The sequence below is a fragment of the Choloepus didactylus genome, chromosome 22 (genome assembly GCF_015220235.1).
Source record: "Choloepus didactylus isolate mChoDid1 chromosome 22, mChoDid1.pri, whole genome shotgun sequence".
NCBI classification, from domain to species: domain Eukaryota; kingdom Metazoa; phylum Chordata; class Mammalia; order Pilosa; family Megalonychidae; genus Choloepus; species Choloepus didactylus.
In genome coordinates, this window is record NC_051328.1 from 22,401,855 (window position 1) to 22,421,613 (window position 19,759).

Genomic DNA, 19,759 nt, shown 5'->3' on the forward strand with positions numbered 1-19,759 from the left:
CCCCCTCTTAGCAAGTCCCCCTTCCCTTTGTGGGCTTGCTGATGAATCAGGATCCTTCATGGTTCTTTGACAGGACAGTGCCAGGCCCGGCTTCTCCATCTCTGGCTTCATCTTGCTTTCTGGCCCACTGCCCTTCAATTCTTGCTCTAGCAAGTGAGCACTGGTACTGTCCGTTTGGCTTTGACCTTGAAGCCTGCCCTGGCTCTCTGCCCTCTCCCCTAGGCTGAGGGGTGGATAGCGCGAAGGGGTCTGACCAATCCAGACTCTACAACTTGAATCAGGAAGCCAGGTCTAGGTCGCCATGTTCACCTCTAAGCCTGGGCCAGAGATTTGGAGCAAAGGGAGTCAGTGGATTTTGGAAAGGGAATGTTTTCCTAAGTTTCCCAGGAAAAGGTACCCAGACAAAGGGAAAGAGATTCCCCAGAAACACACACAACACGCACCAGTGCACTCACATGCACGCACAGTGTCCAGGAACAAGGGGAGCGAGTCACATGTGCTTGGACAAGCCATGGACGCCCTTGGACATGAGTGCACACCTACGCTGGCACACCCAGGCACACAAGGTCATGAACCCAAGGTCAGGGCCAGATTGTCATCTGTCCTTATGGGAGGAGGAATAGGTGGGGACCCAGGAGGGGCTCTGGGTGGAAGATGGATTGTCCACCTAGAGACCCCCCTCGAGTGGGTCTGGCTCACGGCTCTCTCCTGGAGGCCATGCCTAGTGGCAGAGAGGGCTTTGGAGGAGGCGCTGTCCTGACACGGAGTCTGGGCACCCAAGAGAAAGGAACAAGCACCAGAGCTGGAGCTGGGAGGGGTGACAGGGAGTCCATGACCTCCTGGGATCTGAGTGGGCAGGTCCCTCCTGGGCAAGGCCTGGAGGCTCACAGGAAGCAGGACCCTTGCTGTCAGTGGCACCTACTCCCCTCAGCATAGGGCCTGGCAGCCAGGTACTGGCACCAACTCCCAGAGCGTGGCAAAGCCCTGGCATGGATGCCAGGCTCAGGGTGCCAGCCATGGGGGTGGTTGCGGGGGGAGCCTCCAGGCCACACACAAACACGGACCTTCATACACACGGCAGGGAAACACACTGCACTCACATCCACTTTATCTCCTGGGAGTTCATGGGAGAAGGTCAGGGACTCTTGTCCTAGGGGCTGCTCCCACTGACTCCGCAGGTGTCCCCATGGGTCTGGCCCTTGGAGCACCCAGGGCTGGGAGGCCTGGACGCTTCCTTTCACACACACACACACACACACACACACACACACACTCGTGTGTAGCAGGAGGAGGTGGGGTTCCTGCATTCCCAGAGCCGGACCCTGGGGCGAGGGGCAGGCAGAGATTTGCAAGAACCAGGGCATTCATCCTGCCTTCCCGGCCAGCCGCGCCCCAGGCCGGCTTTGTGGACGCGGGCAGCTTAGGTGAGCGCGCGTGAGGGCGTGTGCGAGGGACCTGCGGCCGCGCACGGCGGGCAAGTGTGGCGCGGGTGCCGGCGGCGGCGGCGGAGGCGGGGTGAGGGAGGGCTGCTGTCCCGCGGTGTTCCGACAAGCCCGGCGGCCGCGGCGGTGCAGTCCGTGCCGGAAGCCTGGATGGATGGAGGCTGTGCATATCCTCAGGTGTCCCGAGCAAGTGTGCGCTGGATGTGCTCACCCGGGAGCGGCGGGCGCGCGTAGGTGAGCGAAGGGGTGAGCGGGTGCAGGGCACGAGCGGGTGCAGCAACTTTGGGACTTTGTTCCGGCTTCTTCGAAAGCGGATCTGACCGCAGGGGCGGGGCTGGGGGGTGGGCACCTGCCAGGCTGGGGTGGGGGGACCGGGAGGAAAGTGGAGGAAAGCCCCGCCTCACCCCTGCCCCCGCCCCGCCCCGCCCTCTCCCCGCTCCCGGAGCTCTATATAAGCCCGGCCCGAGGGCGAGCAGAGAATACGAGTTCCTCTCCTGCAGCCGGCCGGTGTTCCGTTGCACCCAGCGCCCGGGTCCCGAGTCTCTCTCCCGGCTCCCCAGCCCGGCCCCTGTCCCGACCAGGCCCAGCCCGTCCGGGCCGCCATGGAGCGCTGGCCTTGGCCGTCGGGCGGCGCCTGGCTGCTCGTGGCGGCCCGCGCGGGGCTGCAGTTGATGCGCGCAGACCTGCATCTGGGCCGCCCGCTGCTGGCCGCGCTGGCGCTGCTGGCCGCGCTCGACTGGCTGTGCCAGCGCCTGCTGCCCCCGCTGGCCGCCCTCGCCGTGCTGGCCGCCGCCGGCTGGATCGCGTTGTCCCGCTTGGCGCGCCCGCTCCGACTGCCGGTGGCCACTCGCGCGGTGCTCATCACCGGTGAGTGCGCGGAGCGCGGGGACTCCCGGCTCGAGGGCGGGACTGGGCGCCCGAGGGGCTCCCGATGGGCCCGGCCAAGGCGGGTTCTGCAGCGCAGGTGTGAGAGAGGCCCCCTTACCTGGCTGGGTGCAGGGAGCGAACCAAGTAGAAAGTGTCAGGCACCTTCCAAGGCCCGGTTAACTACTGTGGCTGCAAGAAGTGTTGGAGGGAAAGTGAGGCAGGGAATGGGCAGGTGCACAGAGGAAACTAGTGGCAGACGAAAGGGGAGTCTCCTGGAGTTTGGGGGTTTATGCCATGCACTTCCCCAAGAGAGCAGACTTAGGGACAAGGGACAGAGCCCTGAGGGACTTCGGAGGGCTTGAGACAAGAGGATGATTGTCACCCCTTGAACTGTGCCTGACATTCCCACATGGGATGCCTCATCTCCTCTCCTCTAGAGCCAGAGGAAGGAGCTTAGATGGGGAGCTGCGATCCTGCTCTCCCTCCCCCCATATTGGCTGAGATCCCAAAAGTCCAGAAAAGCTTGAGGTCACCATGAGGGACAGCTGGGCATTCAACTCACTCTCGGGTCCCACCCCTCCCCCCAAACTGAGGAAGCGGACCAGAGTCTGTACCTGGCACCCCACCTTCCCACCTGGTCCTCAGTGCCCAGGAAGGAGCTCTTGGAGGGCTGGACTCAGGTGCCTCCGGCCCCCTGGCTGAGCTCCCTTTGTCTGGAGAGGCCCAGCCAGAAGTGGGGAGGGGGAGAAGGGCCAGGGGCTTTCTTCCGAGAGGGCACTGGCTCCATCGACTGGGGTGGGGGGCAGCTTAACCTCTCAGCAGAACACCATGACTGTGTGCTGGTCGCTGGGGGCGGCCACAAACTGGCTTCTCAAAGATGCTGGTCCAGTGGGGGACCTGCCTGACCAGAGGGGCCTGGGAGAACTTCCCAGAGGAGCATATCCTCAAGCTGGGTCTCTGGGGATGAGTGGAGAAAGGTGGAGTGGGGTTAGAGAAAGGGTGTGGGACAAAGGCTTGAGGCAGGAGTAAGCATGGCCTGGGTAGGGGACAGTCAGTAACCAGCCTGGCTGCGGGGGGCGTGGGGGATATAAGGTTGCGTTTCCTTGGAAGAGGCCTTGAAGTCAGACTGTGCTGAGTCAATGGGACCTCGTGAGGGCTTCAAGCTTCAGCAAAGAGGATAGAGATGGAGGCATGCCTCATGCTGGATGGGAGAGCCCTAAGATCAGGGTCTAGCCTGAAGCCTCAGGGCATTGCCGTTTGAGGGGCTTGAGGAGGGAAAGACAGAGCCTCCTGGTCTGAAGCAGGGGCTGGGTGGTGGGCTCTGCCTCTGGAGACAGGGCAGTCCCTCCTGCCTTCTTATTTGTGAGCTGCCTCAATGGGACCCAGGCCATCTGCAGGTACTAGTGACCCAGCTGGGCAGTCTTCCTGAGCCCTCACCTCAGGCCTTTGTGCTGCTGCTGTTACTTGTAGCTTCGAGCCTGAGAGCGGGGTGAGGGGGAGGCCCTCTTGATTGGGTTTCCCCCATCTCAGGCTGCAAAGCCTGGGGTCCAGGGTGGGGAATGGCCTACTCAGCTGACCTCTCTACAGGCATCAGGGGCAGGCCTCCAAGCTTCTCAGGGCCTGCAAACTCTGGGGCTTCCTCTCTCACCACATGGTTGCAGGACAAGGTGGTGACCAGATCCTGCCCTGCCTGCCAGCACTGTGTCCCACACCCACCAGAGGTGCCACCCACCCTTCCCTGAGAATGCCCCCTGAAAATCCCTGGCCAAGACCGTTCCCGGAGCTCTGCGCTGGGGTCAGGGTTTGGGCTGAGTGACTGGGTGCTGGGGTGTGCGTGCATGCAGACACGCAAGGCTCTCGGAAGCCTCAGTTTCCCTGTGGAGGATCTGGCTGCTCTGGGAGGGGGCGGAGGCAAGTGGAAGTGCAAGGGAAGTGCTCACTCCCTTCCCCCAGCCAGACTTGCCTGGGAAGGACCTCTCAGCACAGCGTGGTGGGGCCCCCAGCCGCACAAAGCCCAGCTCACAGCCCCCTGCCCAGCTTTGTTCTCTGCCTCGCAGAGGGGCGGGGCCGAGATGGGGAGTGGGTTGCTGAGCTGTCCCAGGAGTGGGGAAGCAGAGCTGCTTTGTTTCTACTCAGCAGGACCACCCTGGGGCAGGCTCCAGAGAGCCTCCTCCCTCGCTGGCCCTCCCGCCGCCCCTCACTGGCTGCCCACAGAGCCAGGATCAGGATGGGGGCATTCAAGGAAGCCTATTGGTACCCCGGACCCCACCACTGGCTCTGCCTGGAGGTTCCTCTCTCTACCCACTAAAGTCAGGAAATTAAGGCCCCAAGAGTGGTTACTGACCTCAGGTCACTTGTGGTTGTAGGAAGGAATTCAAATCCAAGTTCGTTCTCTTCTCTGTTTTTCCCACCCCTGTCCTCGGGGCAAGTGAGAGAATGCCCCACTTTTGCCACCGATTGGAATTCCAAGGATGGGGGTCAGGGTTGAGATGGGAATGGCCTCCAGCTTGCCGAGAACCTGGAACCATAGCAGTGGGTGTTGAGGTCAGGTTGTATAGGGCCTGAGTGATGGTTCTGGAGAGCTTGGACTTCATCCTGAGGGCTACTGGGAGCCTTGGAAGGGTTTTGAGCAGCTGAATGTTACTGTCATTTTTGGAAAGATCCCTCTGGCTGCCAGGTAGAGAATGAATCCAAAGGGCCAATGAAATAGGACTAGAGAGGGAACTGCCTCTGTGTCCAGGTGAGGAGGTCTGGACAAGGGCAGTGAGAAAGGCAGGAGGTGTGGCCTGCTACCAAGCAGGCAGAAGGATGTCAGGCTGGCCTTACTCTTCACTGGCTGGGTGACTTTGGGAAGCAATTTAGCATCACTGGGTCTCAGTTTCCTCATCTGTAAAGCGGAGATTGTAAGTCATGCTTAATGGGGTAGCTATGGGGAGCCAGGGAAAGGACAACTGTGAAAGAGCTGGTGCTTCAGGTGCTCAGCCAGAGGGGGAATGCCTGCCAGAGATGGGCCTAGGAGAGGAGGGGGCTGCTGACTGCCGTGGGTTGGGTATTGAAGGGTCTGGAGCCTGTCCTGATCCTGCCGACCCTAGTGACCCTGGGGTTGTGTCTTGCTGGGCCACGGAGGGAACTGACGGCTCTGCCCTGGCCAGGTTGTGACTCTGGCTTTGGCAAGGAGACAGCCAAGCAACTGGATGCCATGGGCTTCACGGTGCTGGCCACTGTGCTGCAGCTGGATGGCCCCGGTGCCCAAGAGCTGCGGGCCTGCTGTTCCCCTCGCCTGAGGCTGTTGCAGATGGACCTGACCAAGCCAGCTGACATCAGCCGTGCTCTGGAGTTCACCAAGGCCCACACCACTAGCACAGGTCAGTGCAGGGCCCCAGGCGGAGAGGGCATGGCTGGGTCAGTGCGAAGGGGACAGGGATGAAAGGTTCCTTACTGGGCTGACCTGTGGCTCCCCTGTCCGCTCCCTGCCCTCAGGCCTGTGGGGCCTGGTCAACAACGCGGGCCACAATGATGTGGTGGCTGACGTGGAGCTTTCGCCGGTGGCCACATTCCGCAACTGCATGGAGGTGAACTTCTTTGGCACCCTGGAGCTGACCAAGGGCCTTCTGCCGCTGCTGCGCCACTCAAAGGGTCGCATCGTGACTGTGGGGAGCCCGGCTGGTGAATCTCCTCCCCACTGGAAGGGAAAGGGAGCCATGGAGCAGGGGAGGGCTGGGAGAGCCCCTTGCAGAGGCTGAGCCTACCCTCTCCCCCAATCCACCCCCAGGAGACATGCCGTATCCGTGCTTGGCAGCCTACGGGACCTCCAAGGCAGCCACGGTTTTGCTCATGGACACATTCCGCTGTGAACTCCTGCCCTGGGGGGTCAAAGTCAGCGTCATCCAGCCTGGCTGCTTCAAGACAGGTAGAGACGGGGGCTAGGGGTGTGACCCAGAGAAGGATGGGATCTGTGATTGAGGCCAGTGAGTGGGGCCTGGGGCTGGGAGAAGGGGCTGGGCGGCTCTTATCTGGAGGTAGGGTAGGGCCCCGGGAGGCGTGGCAAGTGTAGATAGACCAGGGTCCGGCTTTGGCTCCCCTAGCTGACCTGCCTCTGACCCTGCCACTGCTTCCCAGAGTCAGTGCTGAACGTGGGCCAGTGGGAACAGCGCAAGCAGCTGCTGCTGGCCAACCTGCCGCGGGAGCTGCTGCAGGCCTACGGCGAGGACTACATCGAGCACTTCCACGGCCAGTTCCTGCAGTCCCTCCGCCTGGCGCTGCCCGACCTCAGCCCCGTGGTGGAGGCCATCACGGACGCGCTGCTGGCGGCCCGGCCGCGCCACCGTTACTACCCGGGCCGTGGCTTGGGGCTCATGTACTTCATCCACCACTACCTGCCTGAGGACTGGCGGCGCCGCTTCCTGCAGAACCACTTCATCAATCCCTGTCTGCCTCGGGCACTGCGGCCAGGCCAGGCCAGCCCTCCGCTGGCCCGGGACCCAGACCCTGATCCAGGACCTTCCCTGGCCTCAGTCCAGTGAGCCGTGGGCACATGTGGCCTGGCTGCTCCAGCATTGGAGGCCCCATGAGCTCCTAGGTCTGCCCTAGAGCGTGGCCTGGAAAACGCGTCAAACCTGCCGCCAGATGCCCCACTCCAGGCCTGGGGAGGCTGAGGTTGCCGGTGAGCCTCTGGGCCTCTTTACTGCTTCGTGAGCCTGAAGAGACCCTCCTGGGCACTACTCCCCACCCTGCAGCTTGGAGAACCCAGCTGGATGGGATGTGTAGTGCCAGACTTAGTTGTAGCCTCTGCAAATGAAGTGACTGGGTGGGTTGGAGACCACCTCAGGACTGCCTCTCGGCACAGTGCCTCAGTGCTGAGATTCGAAGGGTAAATCCCAACTGCCTCTTGACTGGCTCAAGAATTAGGCCCCTAACCACCCAGCCCCAGCCCCCCAAGCCCCAGGGAAGCTGCACACTCGACTTGCTTTATTGCCACTTCTTAAATAAAGATGTTTTTATTTCTCCTAGAATAGAAGGGATGCTGCGTTTGGAGGGGATGGCAGCCTAGCTGTTGGGTTGAGAGGGTGTGGCTGTGTGATAGAGGTTGGGGACTTCCTGGGGAAGCCCTGGGCTCGGCATGGGGGCCTGGGCTCAGGGGGTGAGGGGGTAGAGACCTCACTGGGCTTCCCTGACAGACTCTGGGGGTCATACCTCATCCTTCCCCCTTGAGCAAGTCATTCATCCATAGTCTGGGTTTCCTCAGTGAAATGGGGGCCATGACCCTGAATCCCAGGGAGTTGTGGGGACTCTTCAGGGCCAGGACCCAGCTCCACAGGTCTGTCTTTCCACCTGCCTCCAGCAGAAGGGGCTAACCACCGTGACCCCCTCACCCCAAGAGACCTGGGCTGCAAAGGGAGAGGGCCAGCCAGGGGCCATCGGCTGAGGGAAGGAGGCTGCCCAAAGGCTCAGGCAGCAGTGGGCTTAGCAAGGGGCCAGGAGGGAAACTGGGAGTCACACCAGGGCCCAAAGGAGACAGCAGACAGCCAGGCTCAGAGAGGGCAGCTTTATTCTCCCAGAAGAGCACACACTCTATCCTTCCCTGGGGCCATGGCCCTGAGGGCACTGCCCCCTGGGGTTCTCAGGTTAGAGAGGGACACAAAAGTGACCACATGCTTCTCAAACATGTCAGTGGCTGTAAACATAGGGCTGAGGGGGCCTCCTTCTCTGGAGAGGGGGTTTGGTCCATCCTTGGTGTGGGGAGCAGGTGTTCAGCCTCTTTTCAGTCCCAAGAGCAGTCTCAGAGAGGGTCAAGAAAGCTGGGCAGCTGCTGGGACCATGTGCTAGCCCCAGGGCAGGCACGTGGGCTGGGGCTTTGTCACAGCACACACAGACACATACAGCACACTGGTGGGGAGCCTCGGGCTGGGGTGCTAGAAGATGGGGATGTAGTTGTCGATCTTGGCGCGGTGACGCTGGGCAATGCACTCAGCAATCCACACAATGTTGCGACACTCCTGCTCCTTGAGCTTCACAAAGGCATAGAAGACGCCAAAGTGGAACTGGTTCAGGAAGGCCAACTTATTCAGCTTCACCTGCGGACAGAGGCAGGTGTGGCACACACAGGGCCACGTCCCCAGGTCAGGCCTGAGCTGCCAGCCTCTCCCCAGGAAGGGCAGGCCCCACAGAGCCGTGTACTCACCTCATGCTCAAAGAATCGGTCCTCCAGGGTCTTATCTCCAGGGTTGCTGCCTGCACCCTCGAAAAGCAGTTTGTACTCCTGGCCCAGGGGAGTGATGGAGCATGAACAAAAGGGGCTTTTGGATGTGGGGTGGGGCTACACAGTGCCAACATCCCCACCCACCATTCTGCCAGCCAAGGCACTCACCGGGTAGTAGTCGGCCACGTTCTTGACCTGCTCATAGTCGTCAGCCCGAGCCAACTGGGCCAGGCCCTCAGGGTAGAGCCGCCCACAGTGTGGAAAGAGCTTGGCACGGTCCTCCTTGGAAAGCTCTGTGCCGAAGGAGTTGATGGTGATGATGAAGGCGCGGCGGTCTGCTTCAAACTGTGGGGCCAGTGAATGGCAGCAAGGCGGGGAGGGGGGAGAAGGAAGCAGCAGACAGTCAGTTGGCTTCCGCTTGCCCCAGGCGAGCAGGTGCCCGCAGGAGGCAGGAGGGTGGGCACTCACCTCCAGGATGGGGCACATGGTGTCGGCCGTGGTCCCGCCCAGCAGGGTGCAGAACTTGTAGAAGGACTCCAAGTAGGCCTGTACAGAGCATGGGGCTTGCTCAGCCCAGGCAAGGAGGTTCTGGGGGGCTGGCTGGGCCTCCCATTCCCACTTCCTTCCTCCCCTGCCCTTGCCCCTTTCATGATGTGTCCAAACACTACACCCCACGGATTGGCCAGGGCAGCCCTCGCCTCAAAGCCCCTGAAACATCCACAAATTCTAACTGCTCATCAGTCAAGCAGCAGGAGCCCATTGCCTTCTACCTGGGAAGGATAGAGCAGTTTCTGGCTGACCATCTGCTTCAGGGCACAGTTCCCCCCAGTCCCTCATCCCAGGCTTGGAGGCAGCATCTGCCTCCCCTCTGCTGCTCTGCCTGCCTTCCTTTTCCCCAAATCTCCCCAAACTTCCCTTCCCCAGCCTCAGCAAACCAGATCCACGGGCCAGTGAGGCAGGCTACTCCTGAGAGTTTGTGGAGAGGGCCTAGAGTAGATAGAAGGTATGGCCTATGCCAGCCCTAACCCCTCTCTGCACACTACCTCACAGAAGACCTCCTCTTCCCATTCCCCAGGCAGCCCCTGGGCAGCCCAGAGCAGGAACCAAATTGTCATCCCAGTTCCTACTGAGGGATGGTCATTGCCCACATGGACGTCAGCTACCCGGGGCCATGGCTAAGCACTCAGACTGCCGGTGGGACAAGCACTTCCTGCCCAAGAAAAATGGATCTGCTGGGCATGAGGGGAAGACAGGTCTGCATGGGCCCCAGTCCCCTCCCAGCACGCACAGAACCAGCTAGGTCCAAGCTTCCTTCCCCATACCTCTCTAGGCCAAAGAATGGGGTTATCCCTGGGGCCCATCTGGTGGCTTCGTCACAGGGACTCCAGCTCCACATGCGAGAAACTATTCTTCCAAGTTGGGGGTGGGCAACAAGTCAGGGAAAGCCTTCTGTGCCAGGGTCTGCCCTGCAGGGTGTGTAGACCTTTCCACCTCCTACCAGCTGACCTGGGCCCAAAGGCTCTGCTGCCCTCAGAGATAACATGAGAGAAGACCCAGGAGCCCAGGAGCCCAGGCCTAGTCTGGCCAGCAACTAGGCAAGCTGGGCTCAGGGGAAGGCCTAAGACTGACCAATGGGGTCATGGAAAACAGGTCTAGGACAGGTCAGGGGAAACAAACTTGGAGAGGAGAATGCCCCCCCCCCCGCCCCTGCAGAGGAGCCCCAGGAATCAGTGGGCCTGGGTGGCAGACAGCTGTTGACCCTTACCATGGCTTAGTGGTGCCGTTCAGCGTCTCTGGGAGTCTGTCTCCAGCTACTCTCTTCCCCAGTACCAACTAAGCCCAAACCCTCAGTGGGGCCTGCACCTCCTTATCTGTGGTAGAAGCTGCCAGTCAGATCTTGTGCTCCGTGCCCTGCCACCCACCTATTTGCTTACTGGGGTCATACCATTCCCTGGAGAGGCTGACCCCAGGGTGGAGGACGTCATCGGGACAGGCCCAGACCCTCCTCTAGAGGCCCAAGTACCAAGGTCACCTCCCCACCCCCGCCCTGCCCCCTGGAGTCTGCCAGCCCACGGCTGCTGCACCAGCTGCCTATAGTCCCCACCCGCTGGGTGGCTGAGGGTCCCCCTAATCTCCCATCTGTGGCCACCAGGCTGGGACAGCACCTGATGGGCGGGTGGCCCTGGCAAGGAGCCCATAGCATTGGGTCGGTGTTTACAAGCTGGTGCCCAGGCAGCTCTCACCAGCAACTCCAGCTAGAACCAGTCAGACCCGGTAAGGGTGTGGGAAAGGTTGGGGGGGAAGCCGCACCCCTCACCCTGTCTTAGGGTAGGGAACCTGGCAACGGGCCAGCTAGGCAGGCAGGAGCACAAGGCACACGCACGCACACACACACTCGCTGACTAACTGGCCTCCCCATTTGTGGGTTGGGTAAGAGCCCTGGCTTTGCAAACAAGCTGAGCCAGGTGCAATCCCTGGTGCTGCCAGGTACTTGTGACTCTGAGCCCTCAGTTTCCTCATTTTACAAGGGGGACAGTGAGTCCTCCCTAGCTTCTAGGACAGTCCTGAGGATTAAAGTCGATGCATTTCCTAACTCGTCTTGTCCCCTCTAATCTGTCCTCTACACTGTGCCCAGAGGGGGCTTTCTGATAATACTCAGCCCTGTTGGAAATCTTCGTTGGCTGACCCAGCCCACAGGGTAGAGCTCAAACTTCTGGCCCGGCATGCAAGGCCCAGCTGACTTGGTCCTGTCCTGCCCCTTTTCCCAGACCTCTCTCCTGCTGTCCATCTGGAACCTGCAAATCAGCCCCAGCAAACCACTTGCCACTGGCCCAGGCTCCATGCTTTCTCTCTGCATGTGCCACCCGCCTGCCTGCATCCCTGCAACCTCCAGGCAGGCCCTGTGCCACCCTCAGACCCTTGCTGCACTCCAGCCGAGGCTCCTGCAGGGAGACTGGAGGACCTGGGTTCAGGCTGAGGCCAAGTGTCAGGCAGGTAGCTCCAACCATGGCAGGAGTGGACACCCATGGAAAAGGTCTGACAAACAGACAATGCCAGGGCCAGCCTCAGTCCCTCTTTGGAGCCTGCCCACCACTGATCCAAGTTCTTGCCTGTAGCCCACCAGGAGTCCTGGCCCCAGCTCAGCACCTCACCATGGCCAGAGCCCTAAATGTCTCTGACTGGTCCCAGGCCAGCTCCCGTCCTTGACTCCTGGCCCTGCTCTTAATCTCTTTGGGCCAGGTCAGTGCTGACCCGGAAATCCCAAACCCACCCTCCACCTCCAGAGGGCACCCAGCCTATGCCATGGCCTGGCAGGCAGCAGAGGTGGGTGAGGGATGAGGACTGTGGGAAGTGGCACTGGCTCTGGGCCTGGAAACCTGAGAGGGACCTGGGGACTGGTCACGCCTGGCTGGGTCCCTCCCCCCACAGTAACCGAGTACATATTGCCTCTGCTCAAATGCCTATCCTTGCCAGCAATGGCCAGGTGGGGTGGGCCTTTGGGCTATGGCCTGGGTGGTGGCCCATGACCCTCCTGGGTGCAGGGGGAGTAGCTGTCCAGGGGCCAGCTCTAACAGGCCAGGATGTGGAGCCCCAACCACTCCTGCTGATCTTATCTGGGCCTGCTGCGGGCGCTATGGGATGGAGAACCTGCACTATGCAGCCTTGCGCCCATCACAGGAGCCAGAAAGTGAGTGGCTAAGGCCCCAGGATAGGAGCCTGGTGCAGCTGCGTCCTGTCCCAGCACCCCACACAAATCACCGCCCTGCCCACCAACCCCCCAGTGCTTGTGTGAAGCACTACCTTGTAGAGTGTGTTTCGGATGATCTCGATGTTCATCTCATCCAGGTCCTGCTCCGAGATGCAGTCCTGGAAAAAAGCCGCTGGAGAGGAAAGATGGGGGCGTGAGGTGGGCAGGAGGACTTGGCCTAGGCAAGAGCCTTGCTGGGATTCAACCGCCCTGCAAGGCACAGAGGGCCCCTACCACAAGGCCCACCTTGCCGGGTCCTGGGGAGACTCCCACCCAGCCTGGGCTGTTGTCTTGGAAGTGGCAGGAGCAGCCCTCTGGGCCACAGACCGCCCTGGGCTTCTCCTGCCTCCTTGCTCCTTCAACTGATTTATAAAGGAGGCGGCCAGCCATACATGATCTAATCGCTGCTGGGGCAGACCCAAGCTCAGACCATGCCAGACACAGGCTTGCATAAGAGGCCATGACATCCTCCCTTCTTGAGGGGCAGCTGTGGATTCGGGGCTTGACGCCCACTTCTCTGCACTCCCCAGGAGGGCCTCAGGCCCATACTTGGAAAATCAGCATCCCCCTCCTTAGGACAAGGAATGAGTTCAACAACTGGGTGGACGCGAAGTAGCAACCCAGCGGGCTGTGTTGGGCTGGAGATTGAGGCCGGAGCAGGATCCCCCAGGAGGACCTGCAGATTCATTGGTCTGTCTCTTCTTTAAAGATGGAGAATGTAAAGCCACTAACAGCCCAGAACTAGCTCAAAGTTACTGGAAGAGTCCATGGCAAAATAAGGCTAGCAGACAGGGCTCTGGCCTCTGAGCCCAGGACCTTGTTTAGCTCAGCTCCCTATGGTTCAGTCCTGATGGCTTCCTGGAGGTGGTGCCCTGGGACCTAGACCTCTGGCTATGAGGACATTACATTGTTAAGCCTTAATGTCTTCCCTCCAGCCTCCAGGGCAGGCAGGAGCCAGCAGTGTGTGTAGGTGGGGCCCTGCAGGAAGCTTCTGGCTCCCCTCCCTTCCTTGGCCTGACATGGACCCTTCACCCTGCTGGACGCCCCTGGCACCTGCCTGGAGGAGGCAAGTGAAGGTGTTGGCTTCCCTCCTGTGCCTCACAGGCAGTCAGCCTCTCTGGCACTGCCTAGATTCCACCTTGGGGCCACAGTCTGTCCCTAAGCACTCCCAGGATTCCCAGGGACCCAGGCCTCTCTCCCTCCACACCCCATGAGCGTAGCCCTCCTCCGCAATCTGAGAAATCAGACTGCTTGACAAAGTTAGGGGGCCTGGCTCAGCAAAAGCAACAGGAAAGGAGCAGAGGAAGAGGGAGACAGGAGGAGAGAGTGAGAGCGGGAAGTTGAGGGGAAGATAAAGGTAAGTGGCAGTTGGCAAGCCTCACTTTCTGACTCAGGGTCACCCCCTGGGGGTCCACAAACCCCAAGTGGAGGCACTGATACCAACCCCACCTGCCCGTCTCCTCCCTCCTCCACCCAGCGGCTCACCCAGGGGCGTGTCCACCAGAATGGCATTGTAGAGCTCGGCAGGTGTCTGTGCGATGTTCACGGCCTCCATCTGCTCGAAGCTGCCTAGCGGGTGGCACTTGGGCACGAGCTCAGCGATAGAGCGCTGGTGCAGCGTGCCCGTGATGAGCAGGATCACGTTGTCGATCATGTAGCTGTAACTACAGGAGCAAAGGGCAGCACGGCAGCCTGTCAGGGCCTGCGGCACAACACCATGCCTGCGCCACCCCGCTGCACCGGCCACCAGCCCCTCAACAATGTGAGCTAACTTCCAGGGGTGGAAGATGCGCTCCACTGGCTCGTCAACCTGCCCTCTGGGTCCCCCACTTCAGCACCAGGAGCACAGGTCAGGCAGGGCCCACTCCTGCCCCACAAGGAAGTGGGCAACAGGGAACTACCCCACAGTAAGAGGACACAGGGACCCAAGGGCACAGGGAGGCGAGGCCCACAGCCGGGCGGTGGGAGGGGATCGGGACCCTGAGAGATAACAGGACTGTGAGATGTTCTGGGAAGAAGGAAAAGTGCGTGCAAAGGCCTAGAGGCACTGAGTGATGGATACGCTTGAGGGATGGGCACAGCCAGGACTGGCAAGAGAGGAAGAGCATGGCAACCGGCAGCACAGTGCAGGCAGTGGGCCAGGGCTTGGAGACTGGCTCTGCTGGCCAGGCTGAGGGTCCCGACTTCATGCCGAGGAACTAGGGATTCAGGAGCGAGATGCAAGCAGGGAGCACTGTGGTCCAGTTGGGGCCACACTCTGACTGCCATGGGGACAGGGGAAGGCGGAGATGACAAGAGGAGGAAAGGCTGAGGAGTAGTGATTGGGGGGCGGAGGGGCCTCTCTAAGGAAAGCCAGAGAGGAGCCAGTGGGAGGAGCCGTCTGGAGTGAAGGCCTGGGTCACAGGGACAGCTGCCCTATGAAGCCCCACTCCAAAGAAGGGGCACCGCCCTCCGCCCTGAGGCCAGGGCCGAGCATCTGCTCCAAACAGCCTGGAGGAGACCCTGAGACCCAGACAGGAGGCTGGGCTCGGTCAGTCCCAGGCCCAGGCTGCCCCAGGTGTCTGCCCTGCAGGAGGCCAGGCCTGGCTGGTGACATGGGCAGCAGAGGGAGCTGTGGAGCTGGGGAGGAAAGGGGCTGCCCAGCCCAGACTTGGTAAGGGAGGCTCTGCCTCCAAACAAGGCACTGCTCCAAAAGGGGCTGGGGCGGAAAGTTCTGCGTAGTCACCCATGTGGGGAGTGGGGTCAGGAGTGGGACGGTGCTCCAGCCCCCAGTCAGGCTGCAGTAGCCACAGCTTTCCTCCAGCTTGTTACCAGCAATGAACTTGAGGCACAAGAGTGTGGGGTGGGGCCCCCATGGTAGGGCAAGAGCTTGGGTGGAGGCAGCTTCCCTCCGGCTTCCCTTCTGGGTGGCCAGAGCTGGGCCCTTGCCCTGTGAGAGCATCTTGTGTGCCCAAGGCTGAGGGTGTCCAGGGAAGACCCCTGTTGGAAATGGCCCTCAGTACCAAGGAAACAAAAGGAGGGAGGTGGTGGTCCAGGGCCCCAGACCTCAGCTTAGAGGGCTGGCCATGGGGGAGCTCCCACAGGGCTTCCGGGAAGGCAGCAGGAGGAAGAGACCACAACTCCTGTCCCGGGCTGACCTCCCTAGCACACGCCCCCCGCCCCTGCCCGCTGCACACTCCCCCAGCTCCCACCTGGCCCAGCACTCTCCTACCACCTCTGTTTCTTGGGCCTGGAGCCAGGCAGCTGCCCTCTCTCTGCCCCCAATCTAGCTAGGTCAACTGCAGGATGTGCGCTGAGAAGGGACAGACCCCCTTCCCAAACTGAAGGCTTCAAGCAGGGCCCATTCACAGCTGCCAGCCAAGATGTCCAAGTGGCCAGCCTTCGGTCCCTGACCCCATGAGCCAGTGGAGCAGAGGGACCTCAGAGAGAGCCCGCGAGAGCTTCATGCCTTTGTCTCTGGCCCCCGCCTGCATCTTCTTTACTCCGGACAGCACATCCCTCCCGTCCCGATGCCTCCAGCATCTCAGGTGCCCCGAGACCCAGGCTACACATCATCTCCCTGCCACGCTCCACCTGCCCCTCACCCAGCCCCTCTGTGGCCACCATACTCCCTGAGCTGGCCACAAAGACCCCACCTGCAAGCCTAAGGAAGCTCTTTTACACTTCTCAGAACCCTTTCAACAGGGAGAGGGAGAACAACGTACCCCTTGGACCCCTGTTATCCAAGTGATCCCACAACCACCCGCATCACCAGCTCCACAGTCAGAGGGCGGAGGCGCGGAGGACCGGCACCAGGCCCACATCACCCCACAAGGCAGAGGAGCACCATGTCCCCAAGGGCGGTGTCCATGTGCCTCTGCCCACGTCTACAGGGTGCCCTGGTCTACATGCCTTATCTAGTCTTTCTCCTCACAGACCAGTTTCCTCTCTGAGAATCCCTCCCCCCAGCACACCCGGGACTCAGGGACTCTGTTTAAGTTGGGGCCAGGGCTGGAGCAGGGCCCAAGGGAGGTGCCTTGGCCTCCCCAGGGGCCTGGCCCAGGCTTTGGGGGAGAGCTCTGTGGGAAGACTCTGCTGTCTGGCTTTGCTGCTGTCTCTCCAGGAAGGGGGAGCAGGACAGCTATGAGTTCCTTTTCAGCCCTAACAGCAGATATGGGGGCCAGGAGAGGCACCCCCTGACTGCCCCCAGCCTCTCGTGCTGGAAGCCTGGCTGGGTACTGGGGGGAATGCTGTGCTGAGGAAGGGCTGTTCCCTCTTCCAACCCAGATCAGGCCAGCCTTGGGCGACCCTGGGCCAGGCCCACACTTCCCTGGGCAGACTACAAGGCTCATCCAGCAGTGGCCCCTGCAGGGGCTGGGTCTGCCTCATGGGGCTCCTGCTTTTGTCCCCTGCCCAGTGAGGGCCAGAATCCCTTTTGCTGGCAGAAGGGAGGCAGGCATGCCGGGCAGAGAGGACACTGGCCCAGGTGGCTGCCTTTTCCCCCAAGGCCTTAAGCAGGCAGGGAAATCCTCCTCTTCCTTGCCTGGCTTCAGCAGCTGCCTCCCTGCCCCAACAAAGCCACTCCACCATTCCTCTCTACATTTGGCCTCAACAGGAGGGAAGGAGGTTCCAGCTGGTCAGCATCTCCCTCCAGAGGATGACAGCTGGGGAGTGGATGGCCGGCTGCCTGCCAGGCCCAAGAGGCGCAGGGGGCTGGGGGGTGGGGGTGGGGCAGTCTGTAGTCCTCTGCCCAGCAGCTCTCCCTCACCCTGTGCCTTTCCAGACTCGGCTTGGGCCCACGGAAGTCTCAGGTTGGAGTTTAGGAGCCTTCAGAGGCCCCAGCCAATCCCTGGGCCTCTGCTGTGCCCTTTGGTACCACCTGCTGGAGCAGCATGGTTCGCTTCCATGTTCTCAACATCTCAGCTCCAAAGGCTGGCCTGGGTGGTGAGGAGACCATGAAGACAAAGAACCCCTAGCCACCTGTCCACTGGCAGCTCCCAGCACGGGCTACCTTGCTGCTAGTGACTGTCTGTGCTCAACTGCATGTGGGTCCTACAGAGCCCTGCCCAGGGTAAGGAGTAAAAATAGCCACATCACCTCTCAAGCTTTGGTTTCCCCTCTGTGATCAGAAGGACTGAGGTATGGCCCATAGCAGATCTAGTGAGGGTCTGGCCTTCTCCTCATCAAGATCCGGCCCCTCCACAGAGGCCCAGCTGGGTCCTCCCACCTGACCCCTGTGTGCTCTCCCTACTCAGGATGCCACCATCAGGTCCAGGGAAACAGTGGCAGTGCTGGCTCTCCCTCAACGTAGGAGCCCAGTACCCAGAGAGCACAGCTGGCCTAGACCCCAGCCTGCAGAGACCCTGATGTTGACTCAAACTGTGGCAGGAGAGCCAGAGTTCTGGAACAGGCTTCTACAGGAGGTGGTGAGTGCTGGAGGGCCAGGATACAGAGGCCCAGGGAAACCTGATGCCCCTCTGTGACCCAGCAGGACTCAAGGTTGGGGGTGATGTGTCCTGGGGAGAATGGAAGATATGCCAACAGGCTCACTGGCCCTTAAAGCCACTGCCCTGGGACAGAGCCTCTCTCCAGCTGCCCATTCTCAGCTGATGGCACTGAGGGCCCTGGCACCAGGGAAATACAGACCTCAGCTGTCCCAGATGGTACAGGTTACCCATGCCCAGGCTCTGCCAATGGGTCCCTGGGCTGCAGAAAGTTGCTGCCACTGGAGATGGCCCCCTGCAGGGAGGCTCACTTATGTAATAAGGACAAAGGCCTTTTGGGCCGTCCCTACCTGGGACTCCCCAGGCACCAGGCTCATTCTTCCCACCCCACAAGCAACTCTCCCCACTTCCCTTCCAGGGACTACTCCCTTATGAGAAACCACAAAGGAATGGCCAGAACAAGATCCCCTCCAAGGCCAAAAAACCCTAACAGAGGCTCTATCCTAAGCCACTTAGCAGGTTAGAGACCAGGCCTGGCAGGAATGTGGCTCTCCAGAGCTGCTACCATCTGAGCCCTGGATGTAAGAGGGCAGCCAGAGTGGTGCATGGGAACACACCTGCCCAGAGGGAGGAGGATGGTGACCAGCCCATGACCCGGGGCTGCCCAGTTCAGCCCCATGGGTTTTAAAAATGGATGCTGGCAAAGGAGTGGCTAGGCCTCCCTATAATTTTGCCTAAGAGCCTCCTCCCGAATGCCTCTTTGTTGCTCAGATGTGTCCCTCTCTCTCTGGCTAAGCCAACTTGAAAGGTGAAATCACTGCCCTCCCCCCTACGTGGGATCAGACACCCAGGGGAGTGAATCTCCCTGGCAACGTGGAATATGACTCCCGGGGAGGAATGTAGACCTGGCATCGTGGGACGGAGAACATCTTCTTGACCAAAAGGGGGATGTGAAAGGAAATGAAATAAGCTTCAGTGGCAGAGAGATTCCAAAAGGAGCTGAGAGGTCACTCTAGTGGGCACTCTTACACACAATTTAGACAACCCTTTTTAGGTTCTAAAGAATTGGGGTAGCTGGTGGTGGATACCTGAAACTATCAAACTACAACCCAGAACCCATGAATCTCGAAGACAATTGTATAAAAATGTAGCTTATGAGGGGTGACAATGGGATTGGGAAAGCCATAAGGACCACACTCCACTTTGTCTAGTTTATGGATGGATGAGTAGAAAAATAGGGGAAGGAAACAAACAAACAGACAAAGGTACCCAGTGTTCTTTTTTACTTCAATTGCTCTTTTTCACTTTAATTATTATTCTTGTTATTCTTGTGTGTGTGCTAATGAAGGTGTCAGGGATTGATTTAGGTGATGAATGTACAACTATGCAATGGTACTGTGAACAATCGAATGTACGATTTGTTTTGTATGACTGCGTGGTATGTGAATATATCTCAATAAAATGAAGATTAAAAAAAAAAAAAAGAAAATGGATGTTGGCAAATGCCGGCAGGGACTGCCCCATGCCACCTCCGGGAACCTTCTTTGGCAGTGCCAGTCTTCATACTTTCCCTCCCGCCCACTGGGTATGGCCCCAATGGAGGGAGGCAAGAGGGCTGCACAAGTTGTGGCTTCTCAGATTTGATGGGTCTCTGCTCCCTCTGATCAGCAGTCCCTGGTATGGTGACATATCACATATCAACACCAAGACCACTTGACTGATTACAGTTGACTTCAGAGGGACCTCTCTCACTCAGGATCTGTCTGCTCCCTGCCAGGCCTCTATTCCAGACACCCACTCTCCTGAGTGGCCTCTCTAACCCCACTGCTGTGAGCTACCTATGGCCCCGGCTCCATTTGCTGCAGCTGTGCAGAGGCCTCTCCAGGCACTGTCCACACCAGCACTGGCACCCATCTCACTGTGTCCATGCATCTCCCTCTGGGCACTGGGCATGGTGCAGAGCAGGTGCTGCTCCTGTGTGCTGGCTGAAGGCTGACCGGGATCTATAAAACCACTCAATGCTGTCTCTCACACAGGAGGGTAGAGGAGGCCCTGACCAACTTCTGCTTCTACACCTCAG

The 19,759-nt window shown here is 60.1% G+C and overlaps 2 protein-coding genes across 2 annotated transcripts in view; one reads left to right on the top strand and one right to left on the bottom strand.

Annotated features, from left to right (window-relative positions):
* The first annotated feature begins 1,910 nt into the window (after nt 1-1,910).
* HSD11B2 (hydroxysteroid 11-beta dehydrogenase 2) lies at nt 1,911-7,318 on the top strand. Its single transcript, XM_037815610.1, has 5 exons — nt 1,911-2,309; nt 5,462-5,674; nt 5,790-5,975; nt 6,082-6,219; nt 6,429-7,318. Exons 1-5 carry the CDS (start codon nt 2,045-2,047, stop codon nt 6,830-6,832), a joined length of 1,206 nt encoding a protein of 401 aa, XP_037671538.1. The 5' UTR covers nt 1,911-2,044; the 3' UTR covers nt 6,833-7,318.
* Nucleotides 7,319-7,840: 522 nt separating this feature from the next.
* The window catches only part of ATP6V0D1 (ATPase H+ transporting V0 subunit d1), a 60,425-nt gene continuing 48,506 nt past the window's right edge, over nt 7,841-19,759 (bottom strand). Inside the window, exons 3-8 of the mRNA XM_037815611.1 lie at nt 13,742-13,920; nt 12,310-12,389; nt 8,977-9,054; nt 8,677-8,853; nt 8,491-8,568; nt 7,841-8,383 (exon numbers count right to left, since the gene is read on the bottom strand). Of these exons, the coding sequence (XP_037671539.1) occupies nt 8,222-8,383; nt 8,491-8,568; nt 8,677-8,853; nt 8,977-9,054; nt 12,310-12,389; nt 13,742-13,920 (754 nt within the window). The 3' untranslated portion in view covers nt 7,841-8,221. The remainder of the gene's footprint in view (nt 8,384-8,490; nt 8,569-8,676; nt 8,854-8,976; nt 9,055-12,309; nt 12,390-13,741; nt 13,921-19,759) is intronic.